The sequence below is a fragment of the Bactrocera dorsalis genome, chromosome 4 (genome assembly GCF_023373825.1).
Source record: "Bactrocera dorsalis isolate Fly_Bdor chromosome 4, ASM2337382v1, whole genome shotgun sequence".
Taxonomy (NCBI): Eukaryota; Metazoa; Arthropoda; class Insecta; order Diptera; family Tephritidae; genus Bactrocera; species Bactrocera dorsalis.
In genome coordinates, this window is record NC_064306.1 from 24,782,423 (window position 1) to 24,807,313 (window position 24,891).

Below are 24,891 nucleotides of genomic sequence, written 5' to 3' on the forward strand. Positions count from 1 at the left end.
TAAAAATTTCGTCACAAAATAAATTCTAATTCTAATAAATAGAGCAATAACTACCTTTGGGTCACTGTCTTCACAACACAAGAAGGGCCTAATATCTTTTAATTTAGCAAAAAGAATTTCTCCTAATCCTATTTTATGACAATTTCTGTCAAATTCCTCAACAACTTTAATTTCTAAATTATTAATAAATGCAACAAATTCTTGAGGCGGAATTCATCAGAAGGAATTTCATCTCTTAAATAAGGTAATGGCAGAAGGCATGTGTGCATTTTAAAAATTTTCAAATAAAGGTAGCCGCAAAAATAACTAAAAGCATTTTCCTTTAAAAATTTAATTTCTAAACTACTATCTAAAGTAATGGATCTAACAATGGAGTGTTCGGGCCGTGGTAAACCCTGGAAATCCTGCCAAGAAAGGTCACTTAAAACGGAATCATTGCACACATTAAGAATAATGTTCTTCTGGCTATGTTCTGAAATAACTGTGGCTTCGGGTTCTAAAGGCAGCTCACATTTACCTTTTGGTACGATATTTACGTAACGTAAACCCCATGACTTCCTAAATAAACTAGAGAACATGAAAGGTGTAACTCTAGTACCTCCCCTACTTCTAATCTGACCCAAAAATCGTCTAAGCTGTCCTGACATAGTCGTCTTGTCTTCAGGTAAGGAAATCCTGAGTATGACAGCAATCGCCACAATCGTCTTAAACTATTAATATTAATTAACCACTCCTTTATAAAATTGAAATTATTTGTTGTGTTGTTCCTAACTCATCTACGATCCTAATTGTTTTCAAAACTTTTTCTGCCTCATCTAAAAACTGGTTTTGCTCTGGGGAACTTATAAAAACTTTTTTGTGGGTACAATGGCCTCAGTGAAACTACTATTGAAGATATCGAATAATTTATTGAAAAAAGAAACGAAATCCGCGGTATTAATAAAGCTCATACTATTTGAGCTTAAGGCTCCCGAGCTGTAAAGAGAAAGCATACCTAAAGCGACCGTATTACTTAAAACTTGAGACGCGAATTTAACTTTCATTTTTTGAAAGGTATTGGGGTAAATATGAGCACCGGTTAATTTATGCGCACACCGATTACTCGACTTACAGTCCTGTTTAAAAAAGTGGACTATACCTGACCAACATACGCGACTATTTTTAAAATCAACTTTACTTTTCATATTTTGTAAGCAGTTTCGACTACATTTCAATAAATGGGGGTTATCATGAAAAAAAAAACATAGTTCCTTACCATTATCGTTAAAAAAGGGCCCTGACATTGAAACACCTCACAAATTAGCTAAATTTTGAAAATTGGTACCCTGGTCACAAACAAAATGGCAAGAACTAGCACTATATTTTGAAGTTGGGTAACGACTTCAAGAATATATTTCTTGAGGACATCCCCTTTACATGAGCCTCTAATAAAAAAATAAGCTTACGGGTGGGACCAAGGTTCTCCACCTATACCTTGCACCATTATGGTCATTGCAGTTCTAGATGTGCGATTTTCATCGCCATAATTTTCAAGACCTAACCCTATCAAATTGCCTATCATACTGCAAATGATATTTCAGTGACATTTAATCACAAGAAACTGATATAAACTTTTGTTCGAAAGAAAATCCCTTACTCCTAATTTGTAAAGACTTTATGCTGCTTTGGGTGCAACCTGGAAAACGAGGCCAATCTGTGACAAAACTATGTAACGTAATTTCCGAGGGAAAACTAAGTTGATGCTTTAGGCAGCGGTAAGCGGTTGGTGACAAAAAAAATACACCCAAGGCTAAAGTTTTAAGAAAAGTATCATATCGCCGACCGTGACTTTGGCGATAACTATTTAAACAAGTAAGGAAGGGCTAAGTTCGGGTGTCACCGAACATTTTATACTCTCGCACGATAAAGTGATAATCGAGATTTCATTATCCGTCATTTACATATTTTTTTTATTTTGCTGTAAAATTAATTAGAATAAAATTCTGAGAGATTTACCGATATTTTCGGTGAAAAATTAGGTTAGGTTAGGTTGGGCACTGAGTTCTTCGTGTTCGATATCAGGGACCTTGAAAAGTTATAGTCCGATCACAACAATTTTTCGACAAAGGATACCTCAGCTCACATACCGTATTTGTGTAAAGTTTTATTCCGCTATCATCATTGGTTCCTAATGTATATATTATACAGAGAAGGCAGCAGATGGAATTCAAAATAGCGTTATATTGGAAGAAGGCGTGGTTAAGAACCGATTTCGCCCATATTTAGTATATGTCATCAGGGTGTTAAAAAAGAATTATATACCGAATTTTATTGAAATCGGTCGAGTAGTTCCTGAGTTATGGTTTTTCGTCCATAAGTGGGCGACGCCACGCCCATTTTTAATTTAAAAAAAAAGCCTGGGTGCAGCTTCCTTCTGCCATTTTTTCCGTAAAATTTTGTGTTTCTGACGTTTTTTGTTAGTCGGTTAACGCACTTTTAGTGATTTTCAACATAACCTTTGTATGGGAGGTGGGCGTGGTTATTATCCGATTTCTTCCATTTTTGAACTGTATATGGAAATGCCTGAAGGAAACGGCTTTATAGAGTTTGGTTGCCATAGCTATAGTAGTTTCCGAGATATGTACAAAAAACTTAGTAGGGGGCGGGGCCACGCCCACTTTCCCAAAAAAAATACTTCCAAATATGCTCCTCCCTAATGCGATCCTTTGTGCCAAATTTCATTTTAATATCTTCATTTATGGCTTAGTTATGACACTTTATATGTTTTCGGTTTCCGCCATTTTGTGGGCGTGGCAGCGGACCGATTTTGCCCATCTTCGAACTTGACCTTCTTATGGATACCAAGTTTCATTATGATATCTCAATTTTTACTCAAGTTACAGCTTGCACAGACGGACGGACAGACAGACATCCGGATTTCACCTCTACTCGTCACCCTGATCACTTTGGTATATATAACCCTATATCTGACTCTTTTAGTTTTAGGACTTACAAACAACCGTTATGTGAACAAAACTATAATACTCTCTTTAGCAACTTTGTTGCGAGAGTATAAAAACTACTCCTAATACAAGTACCTAACTGAGAAGGAACTTTGCTCTAAAATATTTTCGCGGTCTTCCCTTTCTAAAAGTGGAAGCAGCTCCCTCGATGCACCGTTTGCATTTGAGGAAGATCCTTCCATTTGAGAAGAAAAAATTTCAACGCCCATTTCAATTGTATTTTCAGAATTTGGGGCGTTAAATATTGGCTCATTAATTAAATTTATGTCCGTAACGGCTCTCGGACGCAATTTTTTTGCTTTACGCATTTCATTGGAAAAATGCCGCTCGCACGCAAAAATGTGTTTAGATTTTTGTTTCATTTGAATCTTCAAAAACACCTAAACGTTTGAGCCAACATTCACGCCTATTAAAAGACATAAAATAAAATGCAAAATGTTATATATAATTATAAAATAATAGTGCAAAAAGTGCATACTTAATGAATATTTAAAAGTACAGTTTTTTTTTATGACTATCATAAATATTCAAAGATAAATCGTTACTTTAAAACAATTTATTTAGTTAATTAACGACAATGGCAATAAATTGACAGTTACGCTCTGAACAAGTAGAACGCGACAGACTGCAAGCGACATATTGAGGCAGCTGCACCACTACGTAACTGTATCTATAAGAACGTGTGTATTTTAATATTTGACAGATGTCGCTTGCAGTCTGTCGCGCTCTACTTGTTCAGCACATCACACTTAAAAACACACGGAAATTCAATTTCATTATACAAAATTACTATTTTCATTGCACAATCGAAAAACTTATTTCTTCGAAATTTTTCACAAATTCACAAACACTTTTTGCGCTATTTAATGTTTTTCACTCACCGTTCGAGGTCCGTTCCACTCTTTGGAAAACTAAATGTCCTTCTTCCCTCGTTGCAGCCAACAATACATTTTCTCCAACTGCTGGTTGCATTTTATCTGTAAAATAAAATAAAAAAGTATTAAATAAATGCAAGTTTATTTAATAAAAGTTAAAATATACTCACATCTTTCAACTTACGTGCTGTTTCGCTTTCGCTATTCTTCGAACTAATGGCCGCTACAAATGGAGACAAAAAAATGAAAAATCTCTCCATTGGAATAATAATTTGGCGGGATTTTAATCTGGTCGTCCCTCTTTTCCAATTGCTAAACGTCAAAACCACCTAAACTTTGACAGTTTATCGTGGCCCAAAACTTTGCGACTTTGTTATGAAATCACTACCATCAGTGTTCGTTAGTGGAGCACTGGATCCTGTTGAACTTTGTGACGGTTGAACTTCAGAGCTATCTGATCTTGAACGTACCGGCACAGGCAAATTTTCATCATGAGGTATCGGAGATGGTGACGAAGGAAGATCTGGATAAAAAGAAATGTGGTGTCGTGGGACACCAAGTCGGAACGAAGTTCCTTCGGCTAATGTAGAATCGATACAATTTGCAAAAAAAATTTGCTGATTAGTTTTTATTTAAGTACAGATAAGTATTAAGAAAATTTAGTATTTTAAGAAATACTCGTAATGAATTACGTAAAATAAAAAAAATTGTAATTCAAATTAATAACTAAAATAACAAAATAATAGTCAAATGTGCATGCCTATAACTTGCCCAAGTAACTAAAGAATTTCACATTTCTGAGTTCTCTACAATCGACTTGGAAGTTTTGTGTATAGGTGGTGTTTATACACATTTCCTTGATTTAGCCGAGGCTTACTTTCGCTGCAGTTTCTTACCCCATTGATGGGTTTCTTTTTGCAAAGTGTGTGTTATTAAACATATAATGTCTCCATATAGTCTAGGGCTTCGAAACTTCTACTTTGACCCCAGCTTATTTCTCCCGTTCCGTCCAATACGATGTTAGGGGAATATTTAAGTCTAGATTCAGAAATTTCAAGTAAAAAATGTAAATTAATATTTTTAATATAATTTTTAATTATTTTAACATTACAAGAACACATAACAAAATCTGAAAATAGGTACCGGGGTCTAAGTATACGCTTTCCTGTGGGCTTGAACAGTTTTGATTGGATTTAAACAATTCTTGGTCATAAGGTGGCATACACTAAAGATATTAATTGTGCAAAGTTGTATCCAGTTATATTCATATCGTTTGTGTACTAGAAACTGAACGAATCAAGTGGAATTTAAGATTGTGCTATATGGGAAGTAGGCATGGTTGTTGTCCGATTTCGTCCATTTTCACAATGTTACATAAGAATATAAGAAGAATGCCACGTACAAATTTTGTCGAAATCTCGAGATATGAGATTACAACAAAAAGTTGGCGGTGCCACACTCATCGTCTAATTTTCAAACCGGCTCCCATAAAGCTTTCTCATACCATCCTGGTGGTCTTTGGCGTATTTAGTTATTAATTTATCGTGCTTTTAGTAGAAATGAGCGGAATTATCTGCCAATTTCATTCACTTTTGGTCGGTAGAAGTTCTTATAAGATTTATGCTCAGAAAATTTGGTTGTTGTAGCTTAAGTGGTTTAAGAGCTATCTACATTATTAGACGGCGGGGCCACGCCCACTTTTTCAAAAGCTTGTGCCCACAGGTGCCCTTAGCGCTGAGCGCTGTTATGGAACTTTATATATTTTAGGTTAGTGGCGATTTGTGTTCGGACAGACAGACAGTCTACCGAAATTCAACTTTTCTCTTCGTCCAGATCGTTTATATACATACTTATATATAACCCTATACCTATCTCGCTTAGTTTTAGGTGATACGTACAACCGTTAGGTGAACAAAACTATAATACTCTGTAGTAACTGGTTGCAAGAGTATAAAGAGTACCAGCTGATACGAGTAATGTGTGCTGATAACCCACGTCAATTAATTTTAAGGGGACCACTCTATTATCGAATGCATTCCAGATTATGAAGTGTATTGAACGCCTCTTGGAAGTCGATAAAGATGAGATAAAGAGGGAAGCGTCATCATTTCATTAATTTTTTCTATACCGGAAACAAAACGCTTTCTGGAGCCTTTGTGACAGGGGCCTAAGACCTTGGGTCTCAAACAAAGATACTTATAAATAGCTTTTTGAGCTCGAAAAGCTTATGGTCTTTTTCTTACGGTTTTACTATTACTTTTTTCAGTTAGGTCCTGCAGCAAAATCCATATCTCCAACAAGTCTGCCGTAAGGAACTGCCAATCAGCCTTATCACGCAATCCATCGTAGAGTGTTTTTTCGGGAAGGTTACGAAACTGCTATCATGCAATTCGAACAGTTCCGAAAGCAAGTTCGAAATTCGTAAAGTTGCATTCACTGAACTCACTCGGAACGGAAAATTTTTAAGTTTAGCGGAATTTTTGTACGACAGGTTTGTGCTAACGGAGAAATAAATTTCCATATGTGAGAGTCATGATTGCTGCCGGGGAACTGAACATTCACATAACGTATTTTCATTTTATTGTCACATATCTGCAAAACATTGATTAAGATGTTTGAAATGCAAATTTTTCACCAAACTAACAATCATGGCATTGATACTAAAGTATCCTTTGCGGTTATAATAGAGAAACTTATCTTTAGTTGGAGCAACGATTTTAATATGTGTCCCGTCTACACACAAAACCGCGTCTGGAAATCCGTATTTCTGAAAAAAAAACTTTCGTTTCACTTTTTTCAAGGTTACTTAACTCGAGGTTTATGCACTGAGGTCACAAATGGGACTGAAGCAATCCCAATACTTTTATTTAAGATGCAACAAAATGTTGACTGAGCCATTGGAATATCGAAGTCTTTATCCACTCCATGCTGATAGCCTCCTTCAGCTAAAAACCGTAAAACCGAAGACAATCGATGAAGTAAAGATATAGATGACGATCTTGAAGAACTTGCATTCCTCTCTAGAACATAGAGGACATACGTAAAGACCGCCTTATTTAAGCGATAGTTTTTAATAAACCTGTTTTATAAAAATAATTTTAATAAAATTTAGCAATGAATTTTTGTGGATTTTTGAACTGTACATTGTTTCGTCCACATCGAAAGGGTTGCTCTTGTCCCTCAGTGATGTTCGGTGAATTTTTAGATCACGCCGACTTCTCACGTTCTTCCTCAAGCAACATAAATAAAAACGTTAGCGAATACATATTTTGTTCGTAAAATCAATTTGAATATAAACGATTTCACTTTTATTAATCAAAATTTTATTTTTTTCTTCTACACAGCTGATTTCGAAATGTCAAAATTCAAAATTAAGCCTGGCAACAAAAGTTCCGAATTCACATGAATTCAATGATAGCAAATTGTTCGTATTCGTAGCGGACATTCGTATTCGTAGCTTCGCTACGATGGATTGCGTGATAGGGCTGAATAATTCTTCGCTAAAATAAAAGCTAAATACTACATTTTGAGCATTATAACAAGAACTCAAACCATTAACCAACCTGCGCCAAAAAATATGCAACAATTCAACTCCCCATAAACGTACTTAGTGCAAGCACAATTCTCACCCAAAACTAATTTGCATACACAATTTTGCAAAACCTAAAGGTAGGCTATAACTAGTGATCTTACAGTCTTTTTCTTACGGGTATTCCTATTACTTTTTTCAGTTAGGTCCCGCAGCAAAATCCCTATCTTCTCCAAGCCTGCCGTAAGGAACTTCGTCCCAAAAACGTTTCTGCATTTTCACCAGATCGACGCTTACTTGGGTTAACCATACAAAACTAACAGTCATGGATATGATCACTAGGTTCTCTCCAAATCCTTGGCATCGCAAACTTCATGTGTCGATTTTCTCCTCGATACCAAGCTAGAAATAGCAAAATTACAAGGGTGTAATTTAAATTTGCTCTACAATTTTTAAAATCATAAACTTTAATTTCTTACCTTCTAAAGTATTTTTATTAATTTTTATATTAACGCAGGCGAAGTGAGGTACCCAATTTTCATTTTGATTACTGACTTTTAGGTTAAAATAGGCTTCATAGGCTTCGCAAAGTTTCAAATTTGTTGATAAAGCAAATTTTTTACTTCTAACTTTAATAAATTCACCGCAAATAAAACAGAATGAATCAACAACTTGATGCCATTTTTTAACTGAGCAATACACTAATATTGTTGTTATAGCAATAATAAACAGGTTAAGGGGTTACATACGTCCAGAATTTTCAAAAAATCGATATTTTTATAGGTTATTACTCTTTATAGTTTTAGGCGTATTTCTGTGAAAGTCGATTGTAAAAATTCCCCATAGATACAAAGTTATGGTTTTTCCTCAATGGTTTGATCAAGCCGTTGAATGTTTTGCTCACAAAATACAATTGTTGAAGTATTTAGTGACAGTACTGCTCTTTAAAAAGTCAAAGTGGCTTGTGAAAGAAGAAGTAATTAGCGAACGACATCGGAAGCGCGATGCAAAAATAAAAAAAAATAAAATTAAAAATAAGTTGCAAGTCAGAACCCTTGACTATCGAACATCTTACTTTTGGGTAAGTGATGAATTTGCAAAATAATAATATATTACTTTATTAATATTTTGGATTTTATTCTATTTACAGGTTTTTTTATTTTCAGTTTTTCTTATATTTTCAGCTCTTCTTCTGCTTTCAGTCTTTTTTATTATTTTACCAGGTTTTCTTTTTTTAGACTTCATTTAATTACTATGTCGTATGAGTAATTTCCATTTTAAATGGAATATTTCGTAATTCAGTTTTATGTTAAATTCTACTTTTTTTTATTAATAATTAATTTAATTAAAATGTTGAAATTGTAAGTTTTAAGTAAAAATATTTCAATAAAAATATATAAGTTAATACCACCAGTTCATATTACATGAACATATTGTATTTCTGTTATAAATGTGTAACCCATATGGTACTTTCCTAATACTGTCCGCCTTAGGTGGTCCAAAAATGTAACTCATAGCAGGGATAAAGGGTTGTTAAACTTATTCCAGTGTGAGAGCGCCTCAAAATAAGCGTTTTTTATAACATTTTCCATTATGGCCAGATCGAACAAAATAAGAATTTTTGGGCATTTTAAATTAAAACACCCAACATTTAGTACAAATAAAAATTACTATGTAGTGGTTATTTAATATATGGAGAAACTATTTAAATCTTTTTAAAGTAATTAGAATAACTAAATTTTGACCTTTCAATACCCAATAAAAGAATTTAATCTTGTTAACTCTCAATCATTAAATGTTTTTAATCATTTTCCATTGAAAACAATACTATGATGCTTCAATTTACAAAAGCTTTCATCAAATACCTTTAAATTTCACAATTTTATTTAATTTTCATTGTTTCTCATTTTTATAAGTGGTCTTAACCCTAGAAGGGTACTGTGAGTAAAATTTACTCACATACGGAATAGATTTGTTCGTAAATCAGCAGGTTGGCCACACTGAAAGTCAAGCCACTAGCAGTGCTTGTCCCACTCTGTCATTAATCGGCTACCGCAAGCATTGAATGGTGTTGTTTGATTTATCGCGCTTGTGGACAATTTAAAAAAAGTTAGTGAGTAAAATTTACTTATCGGTACCCTTTACGTACTAAATTGTGTGAGTCAAATTTACTCATCGGTACCCTTTACGTACTAAATTGTGTGAGTCAAATTTACTCATCGGTACCTTTAAGCGCCTACAATTTAACTGTACCCTTCTAGGGTTAAACGATGCAACAAATCCCTCCGTTTACATATTTTTTTGGTAAGATTTCAATCTGGCCATCGCTCGTTTCCAATTGATAAACGTCAAAACCTACTGAACTTGATTAGCTGTCAAAGTTCAGTAGGTTTTGACGTTTAGTAATTGTTCTCTCACTTCCAGTGAGAGAGGAGTTAAACATCTCTTTATCTCTGCTCATAGATTGTAAGATGAATCTTTCCACTTGTAACATATGTATGTCCTACATATGTCCTATCTCAAGTGGATTGTAGATATACTTCCTAGAATGTAAGATTAATATTTGTATCTAGGCTTAAGCAAAATATTGTATTTAAGAAAATGTAATAAAGAAAACGAGGCAGTTGCCCGTAGTTGCCCAAAAACAAACGACATAATTAATTTACATACATACATATTTTATAAAAGAAATAAAAAAGTTGTCTTTATTTAACCTTAGAACCGTGAGTTGGGCACTCAGTGCCCATTCTTATTTTTGAAATTGAATTTCTGGGATTTGGGCAGTTCAATATGATCTATTTTCCGCGTAGTGATAAGTTGACAGAATTTTAGGCATATAGTAGATCCCGGCTATAATCGCGTAAGCGGTGTCTACGCCAGTAAAGAAGAAGAAGTAGATCTTATAAGAAAGTAACGGCATTTTATATGGTGTGTACGCTATACGTCACTTGGGGCACTCAGTGTCCATAATATTTCTTTATATGTATACATAGTTTTTATGAAAAAGCGTAGTTTACTAACGGTTTTGGTGATTATTGTTTATTTCTAATTAGTTTCGCGTAATATTTTCAAGTGAACAGTTAATTTTTGGTTGTGACAAATATAATTTATTGAAATGAGTGAGGAATTGGCGATTTATTTGGGTAATCGTGGAGAAAAATATTGTGGCCAGAGAAGAAACAGTACAACTTTATGGTGGTCAATGCCAAGCCAAACTGGAAAACGGCGAACGAAACTGGCATTGGAAATGACAGACAATCAACTTCACTATGCACGGAAAGTTTTGGAACTAAAATCGATGCATTCATACGCGTTTTCCCAGAGTCTCTTGTTGAAAGTATTGCTCTTAAAACGAATAGGAAAGCTAAAAGAGTAATATAGGCAAATACATACACATATGTACATCAAACAGTTAAAAAAAAGAGAGTGTGCTTATGACCGCACGACTGAAGTAAAACTTCTTTCTCTCTATCTATATGTATATATATGAATGTGTGTGTGCAATATACACATGTATGCACATATACATATATTTATATATACAGCTCATACGCAAAAGTTTCTATTTAAGTTCAATCACTGCGCGTATGAGCTGATTCAAGGAAAAAGTGAGTTTTGCAGTTCTCTGATACATACCAGGAACTGCAAAACTCACTTTTTCCTTGAATCAGCTCATACGCAAAAGTTTCTATTTAAGTCCAATCACTGTGTCGGAATCGATCTTCAGTAGTCGAAGTCGATTATGAATCGGTTCTTGACATTCGAAAAATCGATTACTTCACGAGAAAACTCGATTCTCGAGTAGAATCGGAATCGAGTTTACAATCCCTACTGGCCGCCATCGCGTGCACATTAAAACCTTCGCACAATAACCACCACAAAAAAAATGATTTTTTTTCCATGTAATTTATATGGAAAACAGAAAATTTGAAAGAGGCACCTCTTAATATTAATATTAAGAGCTCATCTTTTGAGTGACTTTTTTTTACACATTTTCGAAAGTTTTGAGCCTGTTTTTCAGTTGAAAAAAAAGGTTGCCTCAGAATGACACACCCTAATGTACATACATTCATAATAACAAGTGTCGCACGCATCTTTCGCATCTCCGTTGTCACGGACAATCAATGGCCGAAACTCAAAGAGTCACGCCCGGAACACATAGAGCGGGGCAGGCTGCAAGCGACATCTGTCAAATATTAAAATACACACGTTCTTATGGACACAGTTATGTAGTTGTGCAGCCAGAGAACGTAGAATATAGAGAAGGTGCAAATCGAAATCTGTATGATGGTTCGATTGCGCGGCTAACAGAGCTGATAGATTTTATGTGGGGAATTCACCATTCTCGCTGCTATTTAGCAGAATTGAGCATGTTCTTTAGCAGAAATATATATAAAATGAAATACGTGCGAGAATATATAAAGAGAGCTGCTTTGAGAAAAAATATACAAAGTCACACAGAGAATGTAAAAAAGCATTCTCTGAGTGGCATATGCATGCTTATTTTGTATAATATGAACCATTTATCACAGCATGCTTATTTTGTATTATGTGAACGACTATTATATTATATTAAATTCGACTATTACAAAATGAAGATGTGCCAAATGAACTTAAAAGCGCTCATTAAACACTTCATTTCATTTCTTCTTTTTCATTTCATTTCTTCAAAAAAATTAATGATCTTCAGAAATATGCATATTCGCATTATTTCGTTAACATTCCCATATTCGTAGCAATAGAATTTCTATGGCATATACATATGTACATATGTTATTTCTTTGGCACATTTGCCTATTTGTTTACGAAAACAAATACGAGCCACATATGTATGTACATCTTTTGGCATCTACGTTGTCACGGGCAACCAATGCCAAAAAAAATAAAGTTATGGCCGCCTATGGTCACCGCTTTCCTTGCCGCTGTGACAGCTTCGCCTACAAACGTGCGTAAATATATATGTATGTATGTATGATCGTGAATACATATCGACGCAGATTTTTGCGAGAAGCATCAGAAATTTGTTCAATTTGTGATTTTTAGCTTTTGCCATCGTCGCGAAAAGACACTTGTTGGCAAAGGCATGTTCGGGGAGATGTTATAGCATCTGTTTTTATGAATGAAGAGAGATCGCTTGTGGCATTTGCGCCTGCGTTTATGAATGAAAATTGCTTTTGTTGTAAGATTTACTACATTTGTTCTTCGTCAATTTGGCTGCCATATTGACTTGTGAAGGTCAATTTTTTGTTGGTGACATACTCATATGTTTACGCATATGTACATATGTTTGTAGGCTTGTGCATTATTTGTTCGGCAATGTATACAAACATACGGACAAATCTGCAAACGACATAATATATGTACATATGCATGATTGTTTCGCATTTTGCTTTTACGCCGGTCAAATTTCTATGCAAAAATCGACTGAAATGTGTGAGAAAATAAAATGGACAACTAGGCAATTAATTTTTAGAAATTTTATTGATAATTAAATAAAAATGAAAATACATGTAAATTTACTTAAATTTATTTAAATTTATTGAAAAACTTATTTAAATTTATTAAGAAACTTATTTAAATTTATTGTAAAACTGCAAAGAAAAATAAAAAGAAAATTCATTTTATTAGAAATATATGTATGTACATAAATAAGGTTATTAAGAAAATATAATTTTAAGTAAAACACGATTTTCAGAATTTGTCTACCTACATCCACAAATTCTCACACAACCTAATCAATAAAGATTAGGTCTTTTTCACCAGCTTTTTTCAAAGCTTGGCTCACGTGTACATACTACTTACTACACTAATAATTACTAAAACTAACTAACAATAACTAATACTAAAACTGCTACTACAAACTACATATTTACAACTTAATTCTACCCTGAAAGAAAAAAAAAGAACATTATTAGTTTTTGAAGAATCTGAAATGAGAAGAGAGAAATGTGTTTTAGTTATTTATACTTTGCATTGTATGTATTTCTTTTACCTTTTACCCAACGGAAGTTACTGGAAAAATCAAATATGGCCTGCAATCTATCGTGCCAGTTTCTTTAATTTTTCTTTTTTGCTGTAGTAATTCGCCCTTATTTCATTTTTGTGAAGCTCTTCCTGCTGGTGTGCCAGCCATTTGGCATTCTTAAACAGTAAAACTGTTATCAAAAAATCCAGAAATTGGTGCCGATGTTCGAGGCAATCTCCAGCCTCACTATACCACTCTGGGTATTTTTGTTCAGTAATTGCAGTAATCTGGGCTAAAATCATAGACTTTATACCCACTCTGCAAGAATTTGCTACAAAGAGCTCTTTGTAGCAGCTCATTTGGAGGCGGCTTATTTCAAAGACTCTATCGTCGGGATTAACCAGCCTAAGGTCATTTTCTCCTTTGTAATTTTTTGACCTTATAAGGGCTTCCGATGAGTCTTGTAAAGAGATATCCCTCTTTCGCATTAATAGTGCACATTTCTCGCACTTTAAACGACAAAAAACCTTTTGGTATATCGCATACCCAGTATAGTAACGACGAACCTGTTTTTCTGCTACTTTTTCTGTCTCAGCAAATTGCTCATCTGGAATACATATTTGTTCCACGGCAAGTTGCTCAGACGGTTTTAAATTTTCTTTAAGGTCGTCTTCCTGGCCAATATTCCAATCAAGGTTGATGTCGTCGTCGTCTTCTTCACAATTGCTGCCTGTTTGCGAGAAGTTGCGTCTCAATATATGCATAGACAATAGTCTTGCAACAATATATTGGATTTCGTGTGCGGATGGATGATTATTCGCTCCCAAATTTGCGCGAATTTTATAAAAAAAGTTTTCGAGTGCATCCTGGTTCATTCTCCCTAAGAGTATAAATGATATATTCGAATATTCATCGAATATATCGCCGCTCAATGCAATCATTGCAGTTATTGTATGTATGAAAGAATCTAGGCACACAATCCTGGCATTTGGCTTTTTCATATTTTTCAAGTAGAGGATGTGTTCCTTTAGCCTGTTTATTTTATCAATACAATCTCTTTGTATTGGCCGTCTTTGCGGATTTGGATTGTAAAGCGTCTTACAATCCAATTCGTCGAATAGGTCATTCATCCTTTTCACCAGCAGCTGGGTTGCTTTGGCGCATTTTTTCAAATGCTCATCGGAGCCCAATAAATTTTGCTTTATTGCCATGTCTTGCCGCGGCGACCGAATTACTAAATATTTGAGTAGCTCTAGACACCGACATTTTTTCCAAACTTGAAGGATACACATGCGAATACGTTAATTTAGGGCACATTTTAAAATTAACGTTCGCTTGGTCGATGGCATATATTTTTTGGACTACTTTAAACGAGGCCAGTCCATCTTGCGTCTCGGTGTCGTATTTCAAGATCATGTTGCGCATGCATTTTATAAGATGGCAATAGTCGAACATCATATAAATTTTATTTTCATTATGATAAAAGTACGGTTTTTGTGGCGATGTTCCCAATAATAGCCTCAATTTGGTATTTTGGGGACCCTGATCGCATATAATTGCTTTAACTTTAAGTCCGATTTCTTCGGAGGCGTTTAAATTGCTTTGGAGCAAATTTTGCAATTTTTCACTGCTTACGCCATCTTTTGCCACATAGTAGGAAATAACATATTTCCATTTCGCGACTATGCCTTTCAGCATGAAAAAACAGCACTTATTGCCGATCACGCTTTCCCGGTGACCTTCTCCATTATCGACGAAGCCATCAATCACATCTCGTACTTTGTTGTACGTCAGATCTTTCTTGATTGCGACTTCGTCGAAAATTAGTTGGCATATGCGTTCTTCTGGTTTAACAGTCGACATATAATTTATGTTTAGTGCCAATGCTTTCTCCTTTTCGTTGTAGGAGTTTTTCTTCTTCACAATCATTTTTGCGAAGGTAATGGCATGCTCATTTGCGCCTCCTGTTAAAATATTATTATGCTCAAGAGCTTCACATTTTCTTGTCAAGAAGAAAATTCTTCTTTTGAGCTCTTTAATTTTTTTCGTCGATACCGGGGCAGACATACCGGATCGGACGCCAACGCAAAAGTGTTTTTTTGTGGGGCAAGGCGAAGCCCAAGTCGTCCCGCATATAACTATATGCCTTAGTCGACATATAATTTATGTTTAGTGCCAATGCTTTCTCCTTTTCGTTGTAGGAGTTTTTCTTCTTCACAATCATTTTTGCGAAGGTAATGGCATGCTCATTTGCGCCTCCTGTTAAAATATTATTATGCTCAAGAGCTTCACATTTTCTTGTCAAGAAGAAAATTCTTCTTTTGAGCTCTTTAATTTTTTTGGCTTGTTTCAAAGCATTATTTTGAAACCGCCTAGCTACTCGAGAAATCAACTTACCAAGAGCCAACGTTGGGACAGCATTCCTTTCTAAATATTTTGGGCCAAGTGCCTCTTTAACGAAGTGTTTCTCGCAAATGAACGAGTTGCTGACTGGAAAGTGGTCAGTGGGAGAAATTTGTAGGTTCTCCTTCCACTTTTCAGCCAGCTCCCGTTCATTTGGAATCCTAAACAAACGGAGTACCCCGCCGCTGGTACTCTCGCAACCGCGCACGCGACAATTTCTTATTTTTGGCATTTTACCGCACTTTTCAAAACAAATTTATAAAAATTTTTACTCGACCGCACAAAACACGACTTATTCGCGCAAAATCACCAACTTTATGAAAATTGGCGCAACTTTATGCAAATTGGCGCAATTATTGACACTTCAATTTTATGTAAAGTTTAAAACATATCAATTTGACCAATATATTAGTAAGAGAAAGAAGGATGGTTACTTTCATTTGAGAGTAAAGATCAATACTTATTTACAAATGATGTATACAAAGAACATGTAAGAAGAAGATTTTTACTTAATATGTAAATATTTATTTGATTTTGGCGCAAATATTGACACTTGTCTTAATATACAAAATTGGGCCAATGAAATATGTACATAATTACTTTTACATCCAAAATGTGGAAATGCCGACAGCAAAACGCAAAGGTACATATTATTGCACATATGTATGTTTGTACATGCAAGCGATTTCTTGGTTGAAGCAAAAATTGAACCATAAGAAATTGAAATGCCGACGGCAAAACGAAATTCTTGATATTCGCACATTGCGTATGAAAGGAAATGCCTCGTTGAAGCTAAAATGAATCATGAATATACATATCATCATTACTTAAAATGACTTATTGTAAAATAAGATAAAATTAACATTAATTAATTTTAAAAATAATAAATAAAAAATAAAAAAGGATAAAAGGTCTACATACATATTTCCATATAAATGGAGCATATTTCCTATGGAATATCAAAGAAAATATTTTATTCAATATTCTCTGTTTGGGAGTATCATGCATACATATATTTATATATGTATGTATGTCACTTCATATTCATATTAGGTATATCATGGGCATGCATACATATTTATGTCTCTTCATATTCTTGAATATGTGAGACCAAATAAAATATTTACATATGTCTCTTCATATTCTTGAATATGTGAGACCAAATAAAATAAAGCATTTCTGCTGTTTCTCTGGGTGAGACAGAGAACATAAAAATTGTCTTTATGTTCTCTGTGTGAGATTTGTGTTTTACACCATTTTTCGCTGTTAGAAATAGAATAAAATATAAACAAACGAAATTTGTCATGGGCATGCACACATATATTTATCTCTCTGCATATTCTCTGTTTGGACATATACGCCATGTCATCATATGCCGTAAATTCATATATTTGTTTCTCTTCATATTCTCGGTTAGAATATGTGAGAGGATTGTAAACAATGTTAAAATTTCGAGGCGAATTCCGACCATACATACAATGTTAACACATTTTATGTTCTCTGTCTATACTTTTAAGTTCTCTGATTCTTGCAAATTTGTTTACATGCACATATGTATGTACGTGAATATGCGCGACCGCTTGGTCTTTTAATATGTACATATGTTAAATGAAATGTCGTAAATTTGGCAACGCGGTGAGCCTTCTCTATATTATACGTTCTCTGCGTTCGCCTCGCTTGATCACACTTTTCGTTGCGCGTTCGTCAGCTTACTCCCCAAGCCAATTACCGTTCGCCTCGCCTGATCACACTTTTCGTCACGCGTTCGTCAGTTTACTCCCCAAGCCAAGCGCGCCTAAAGAAGTTTTACTTCAAAAAAACAGATATTGCTAAGACACAAATGCGTATGAATTATATGCTTTTATTGCAATAATTTTATACTCCGGAGCTGAAAAGGCAAACTTAGTTCATGCTAAAGATCTTTTTAACAAAACGAACATACCCTTTAATAGAGCGGTGATGTCACTGCATCGGTTTGAGCAATTATGCCGTTTTATACGCTTTGACGATTCCCAGACTCGCGCTGAGAGACTACGATACGACAAATTGGTGCCTATTCGTCATGCATGGACATTATTCTTGGCGAATTTGACGATACCATTTGTCCCAGGTAAATAATTGACAGTTGATGAGCAGTTACTTTCGACAAGAAACCGATGCAGTTTCCGCCAATACATTTCAATCTGTGTTTTTCAAAATCAATGCACTTGCAACGTTCAGGCTGTTTGATCTTAGTCACACTATATGGAACACCAATAAGTCTGAAAAGCGCAAAATATTTTTGAAATAACTCTCTATGGAACTAGCGCAGAAGCAATTAAAAAAACGATGCAAAACAAAAATTAATTCTACAACTAAAATTGCAATGGACTTGATCAATTTCAAACGGTTTCCTGCAGGGGCGAGCTCGCGGCCAGCAATACAGGTAAGGTGTGAAACCTGCAAAACTAATAAGATCGATAATAAAACAACAGCAGCTTGTGACCGTTGTCTTATTCCGACATGCACCAAACACTATATAAGGACGTGTGAAAAGTGCTATTTTGCAATGATGAAGATGTGGATAATACTCTAACAACGTCTACTCCCAATCAAAATATATCAAAAAGACAGAGAAGAATTTCACCCATTTGAGCAGTTCGAAATTAAAATTTTATTCGATTTTCATATCTTATAAGTATATAAAAATGAATCACAAAATGTGTTGGTAAGCGCATAACTCAAAAACGCCTGGACCAATTTTGCCAATTCTTTTCTTAAAATGTTCGCTGAAGCTCAAGGATGGTTTTTACGACAAAAAAAATCGAATAATTGCCGGAAAACCCCTTTTTTCCTATACAAACGTTATCTAACTAAAACGTAGAATCAATTTGAACTTTTTGCTATTATATAAAGTTCATATTAAATTAAGAGTACTCACTGTTGTACAAACAATGTAGGTATGTTCCCAACGTCCACTTTGCAGGGAATCCAATGAAGATGGTTTGTAAACAAAAAAAAAACAGAAAATGTAAATTTTTAACTGACTTACGAGCGTAGATTTCAAAGTGACTTTTCCATACAATTTTTTTTTTCAATTTTTGTTTTTTGTTTTCAAATTGATTTCATTGTAAATTCTTTGAAAATTATTAAGTGTCATAAATATAGTTCATAGTGTGAAAATAAAACATGAAAAAAGTTTTATAATTTGTACAATTCAAACGAAGAAAACAATTGGTTATTTTGAACTATTCGCTTTATTCTAAAATTAAAAAAATCTAAATAAGTAAGTACGATTTACGCCTTTAAAGCGATCGGCTAATAAACTCGCGATATTATTTCTTTTGACTTACTTTAAAATGAATCAGTTTTCTCGTCATTACATGAGACAAACACAAACAGCATTATAAAAAGTGTTTTATTATATCCCTATTTTACATCCATAAAACATTAGTACGGCTTGAAGGTATTGACTCCAAGTCTAATCAAATTAAAGAAAGTTGAAACAACAACAAACTATCAATGGCAGCGTTTTTTTCTTGGAGTTTCGGTCACCTACTCTACTGAGTTTGTTTTTGTCAACTGATACACGAAACAAATCGTACCTATATCCTGTTTTGTGCAGTGTTTAGTTACCTATGATAACTAATTATTGCAATTTAGATATGCCTCCTATTAGACAAAGCAATTTAGGTAGAAGAACCCGAAATGCTGCAAACCAAGCTAATTACAAATCTTATAATGCTGCACAAAGACGTGACGATCAAAATGAACGTGAAAGGATTCGGATATCACAAACGCGTGAAGAGCGAGCGCGACATTCAAAACAAAATCGAGCAAGTTTGAATCGAGCTACTTTCAGTTACGACTACAGTAACTACCAATGTGTTATTATTGGTTCGATGAACTCGGTTTGCTCACATTGTAAGGCATTAAAATATAAAAATGAAGCTAATGGATGTAAAGTAAAATTGATACCAACCGAGCCATTGTACTCATTGGTTTCAGGAATAGGAACAGATTCTATACACTTTTTAACAAATATTCAACAATAGAACAGTTGCTTTCAAATGACTTCATTTGGATCAACTAATGTAGTTCGAGAAAATTTTACGCCAACTTTCAAGGTAAGTATTATAGCAGTTAATTATAATTATTTTAACCAACAATATGTTCTGTCACCTATGTTAAGATGTGTAACTGATGTTGTTGTTTTAACGGTTTATCTAATTCCCGTTAGGATGATAAGGATCGTTTGCGTTCGTTGTGTAACTGATCATAATCATCACTTAGTCATCATATTGTATTATTTGGTGATTCAGTTTTAGCGACACTTTTATTATTTTGAAACCAAATATAATTATTTGATGAAAGATATTAGTTACAACTAATTAGGAGACAGATATAATTTTTAAGAATAAATATTATAATCACAAAATTGTTATCAGAGCTGATAAAACACCTACGGGTCAACATGCTAGACGTTTTAATGCACCAACTATTGATGAAGTTGCCATCGCTGTAGTTGGAGAAAACTTGAAAACCCGTGGTATTGTTTTACATCGTCGGAATGATCAACTACAACGTATGAAGGAAACCATGGATAAATTGATCCGAAAGTCCTCTCTTCGCTTTCTGAGAGAGCCCATGATCTCACGGTTTGGTATGGCAACACTGAAAGTTCATGGGCTACGAATCAGGTGACAAGCAAAACAATGAACTGCCAGACAAAATCCCGTTAAAAATAACTGGCAAAATCAGTTCGTTCTTCTTCTCATAAGTAATTGTGTTGTAAAAATATAGTGTTTAGGTTTTTTGATTAAAAATAAAGTGTATAAGTGTTTTTAATAAAAATAAAGTTGGTAAGTGCATTATTAAAGCCATCGTAAATACATGTATATAAATATATTATGTTTTCCTAACGTATTATAGGAAAATGCCAAAAGCTAAAAATAAGTGTGTGGCTGGATGCGTAGGAGCGCGACGTTTTTTCAATTTCCCCAACAAGGAGAAGGATGGATCCAGGTTCGTAAATAATTTTAATTAGTAGAAAAATATAGTTATTTAGTGAAATTTAGAAATATTGTGCCTATTTTGATATTATTTTAGATGCAATTTATTGCATGATAAAAAATTTATCATACTTGCGAAATGTAATGTAATTTAGTAAATAGTATTGTAATATTTAATAGATCCAATTTAATATGTTGTTTGGAGTAGCGTAGTAGATGTAAATATTACTATAATTATAAATTATAAGTACAAATAAATGTAATACGAGTAGAAAGTATCGTAAATACTAATAAATGTTATAATGTAACAATATTGGTTTTATTTGTAGTCGATATTAGATTTTAAAATTTATTATTATAAGTAAAGGTATTAAGGTTTAGGGTATATTTGTTTTTTCTTAGGCATAGTATTTGGAAAGAACGATTGGGCGTAGGAGAAAATCGGCAAAAATATTTATATGCCTGTGACCGCCACTTCTCGGATGAAGTCCGGTATTTGAAAAAACTATCGCCGACTGCGGTTCCGGATAAAAATTTAACTCCTACACCCAGTTTTCAGGTAGAATTTAGCGATCCTACTTCGACTATCGAATTAGGAATATTAGATTTTGAACCTAAATTGGTCGAGAACCCCTCAGGTTCAAGCGACCTGTTATTGCTAGCGTCTGTAGCAGAAGACGCACTCGAACAGGAAATAGGAGTTTTAGAAAATATTTCCATGGGCGATAGTTCGTTAGAAAAAGGATGTCAAACAAGTTTTAGTTTGACATCCTTCGCGTCTAAAAACTTAAAATTAATGGAGGAAAATGTAAGTTTGAGGGTTAAATTAGAAGAAAAAGATGAGGAGATTAGTAATTTAAAATTTCAATTAAAAGAAATGTCGGTAAAGCTGAAGACTTTAGAAACTGAAATTAAAAATTTAGGAGAGGTTAGTAATAATGATAATAAAAATTTTAATAGAAATCTTCCTCCTCAAATAAGTAGTATAATAAATAGTTTAGTAAATTGTAGCCGTCAACCAAAAGGTCGTAGATACGACACCTATTTCAAAACTTTGGCTTTAGGTGTATACTTTCTTTCACCTTTAGCATATAGACACCTAAAACCTCTTCTTAGATTTCCGGAAGAGAGAACACTTGACGAGTTCGTTTCCGAATGGCCCCGAGACCCCGGTTGTAGTAATAGTTCTTTAAAGTGTTTAGAGTTAAGAAGTCGGGGTTTTACGCAGGAACAAAAGTTTGTATCAATTTTGTGCGATGAAATGGCACTTAAGAGTCATTTCCAATACGTCCCTAAATACGACAAGATTATAGGAGTAGAAGATTACGGCGATGAAAATCGTACGTCTCGTATAGGTAATAGTGCAATGACTCTTATGGTTCAAGGTATTGGTGGAATGCCTTGGACACACCCACTCTCCTATTTCATTGTCCATGGTTCATGTAAAGGGGATGTCGCCAAAAAGTATATATTTGAGGCCATCACCCAATTACAAAACATAGGTCTCATACCTTGCCATTTTGTTTCAGATCAGGGATCTAATTTTGTCTATTTATCTAGGATTTTAGGAGTGACCGAAGAACGCCCATATTTTCAGGTTAATGGCAAGGATATATTCTTTTTTTTTTGATAGCCCCCACCTTTTAAAAAGCACTAGGAATTGTTTCGAAAATTCAAAAAATAAAGTCAGTTTTAAATCGCGTCCGGTAAGTTGGGATGACATTGTACATTTCTATAATAAGGATTCCCAAAATTCCGTGCGTTGCGCCCCTAAACTGTCTGAAGCACATATGTTTCCTAATAACTTTCAAAAAATGAGTGTGAAGCTGGCATCCCAGGTTATGAGCGACACTGTAGCCTCTGGTATGCTCGCTTCATACAGATCAGGGCTTTTGTCGTGCCCTAATGCTCGATTTTTAAATACCGCGGAATATCTTTTATTTTTTAATAAGCATATTTGATATTTTTAATAGCAGCAACTTTGAAGCTATTTTGCCAACAAAAAAAGTTTTTTCGGCGTCAGACGACCAGTTAGAATTTTTAGATGAGGCAGCAGGAATTTTAAAGACAATTAGAATAGAAGACGAAAATGGGTCTGACATAACAAATTCTTTTAGTAAATTAAAACATCTTAACACTGACTTGAATGGCAGCCAAAACTTATAAGCCTCTCGCAGTAGTAACCATTACTTTTTAAGCTTTACGTAAGCTAAGAATTTTAGAATTTTTTTATTTCGCTCTATTCACGTTTTATACATAGCTGATACATTATCAATGATATTTTCATAATTTTCTATATTTTAATTGTCAGTTTCTTCTTTATCACTACGACTAAATTTGCTTCTTCTGAATACTGTTATAATTAAAGCATTGCTACCGTGAATATATTTACGTAAGAGTTTATTGGACGTTTGATAATGGACAAGTCGCATATATTCATATATAAAAATTGGAATGATGCAGCATATTGTAATACATACGGCATAAATAAATAAATACAAATTTTGAATTGATTTTTATTATTGATAAAAAAAAATTAAAATCAAAAATAACTTTTATTTTTGATCTAAATATATAAAAATCAAAAATAACTCTTATTTTTGATCTAAATATATAAAAATCAAAAATAATTTTTATTTTTGATCTAAATATTTAAAAATCAAAAATAATTCTTATTTTTTGATTTTTTTGATAAAAGTCATAAGAGTTACGGTCCCTGGTATATTCACCTTCGAGATGCGATTAATTCTGATGGAAATGCACAGAATGTTGGTCGGATGACAATTCTTCCAGCAACATATTTATGTAAATCGGAAACCCTCGACATATGCACGAATATGCTCAAGATGCCATGTCGTATGTTCGTCATTATGGTACAGCAGATTTGTTCATCACAATTACATGCAATCCGCACTGGATAGAAATCAAGCAGGAGTTATTCCCTGGGCAATCACCCATTGATCGTCATGATATTACAGCCAGAGTCTTTAAACAAAAATTGAAATCTTTAATGGATTTCATCGTAAAACATTATGTGTTTGGTGAGACTGGGTGTATTCTGTAGAGTGGCAGAAACGAAGATTGGCCATTCACACATTTTGATTTGATTGGTTGAAAAAATAAGGCCAAATGAAGTTGATGCAGTGATATCAGCTGAAATCCCTAACGTACAAATAGATCCTGGATTGAATGAGGTAGTTATCAAAAATATGATACATGGTCCCTGTGGAAGTCTTAATCAAAATGCACCATGTATGATGGATGGCAAATGTTCAAAACGATATCCACGAACATTAATAGCGGAAACAATTAATGGTAATGACGGTTACCCACTGTATCGTCGACGATCAACTGCAGATAATGGAAGATCAACAATTGTCAAATTAAATCAACAAGATATTGAAATAGATAATCGTTGGATTGTTCCATATTCACCCATTTTATCAAAGACCTTCGAAGCACACATCAACGTTGAATCTTGCCATTCTGTGAAATCGATTAAGTACATTTGTAAATATGTGACCAAAGGGAGCGATATGGCTGTGATTGGAATTGGTGCAGAGAATTCCAATGATGAAGTTACCCAATACCAAATGGGCCGCTATGTTAGTAGTAATGAAGCAGTATGGCGAATATTTTCTTTTCCTGTTCATGAGAGACACCCGTCTGTTGTTCACTTAGCTGTGCATTTAGAAAATGGACAAAGAGTGTATTTTACAGCACAGAACGCAGTACAAAGAACTGCTCAGCCACCATCTACCACATTAACCAGTTTTTTTGAGACATGCCAAAACGATGATTTTGCACAAACAGTGCTATATTCTGAAATGCCAAAATATTATATTTGGAATCAATCCTCAAGAAGATTTATACCACGGAAACAAGGAAAACATGTTCCAGGATATCCAGATGTGTATTCCACCGATGCCATTGGTCGAATTTATTCAGTACATCCAAGTAATGATGAGTGTTTTTTTTTATACTCTCGCAACAAAGTTGCTAAGGAGAGTATTATAGTTTTGTTCACATAACGGTTGTTTGTAAGTCCTAAAACTAAAAGAGTCAGATATAGGGTTATATATACCAAAGTGATCAGGGTGACGAGTAGAGTTGAAATCCGGATGTC

The 24,891-nt window shown here is 34.2% G+C and overlaps 2 protein-coding genes across 4 annotated transcripts in view; one reads left to right on the forward strand and one right to left on the reverse strand.

The window, feature by feature from the left end:
• The window catches only part of LOC105221910 (facilitated trehalose transporter Tret1), a 166,625-nt gene that overhangs the window by 113,349 nt on the left and 28,385 nt on the right, over positions 1 to 24,891 (forward strand). The gene's annotated exons all lie outside the window — the stretch shown is intronic.
• Positions 13,053 to 15,218, reverse strand: LOC125778304 (uncharacterized). Its single transcript, XM_049455194.1, has 2 exons — positions 13,399 to 15,218; positions 13,053 to 13,333 (listed from the first exon to the last, which is right to left on the reverse strand). Exon 1 carries the CDS (start codon positions 14,661 to 14,663, stop codon positions 13,446 to 13,448), a length of 1,218 nt encoding a protein of 405 aa, XP_049311151.1. The 5' UTR covers positions 14,664 to 15,218; the 3' UTR covers positions 13,053 to 13,333; positions 13,399 to 13,445.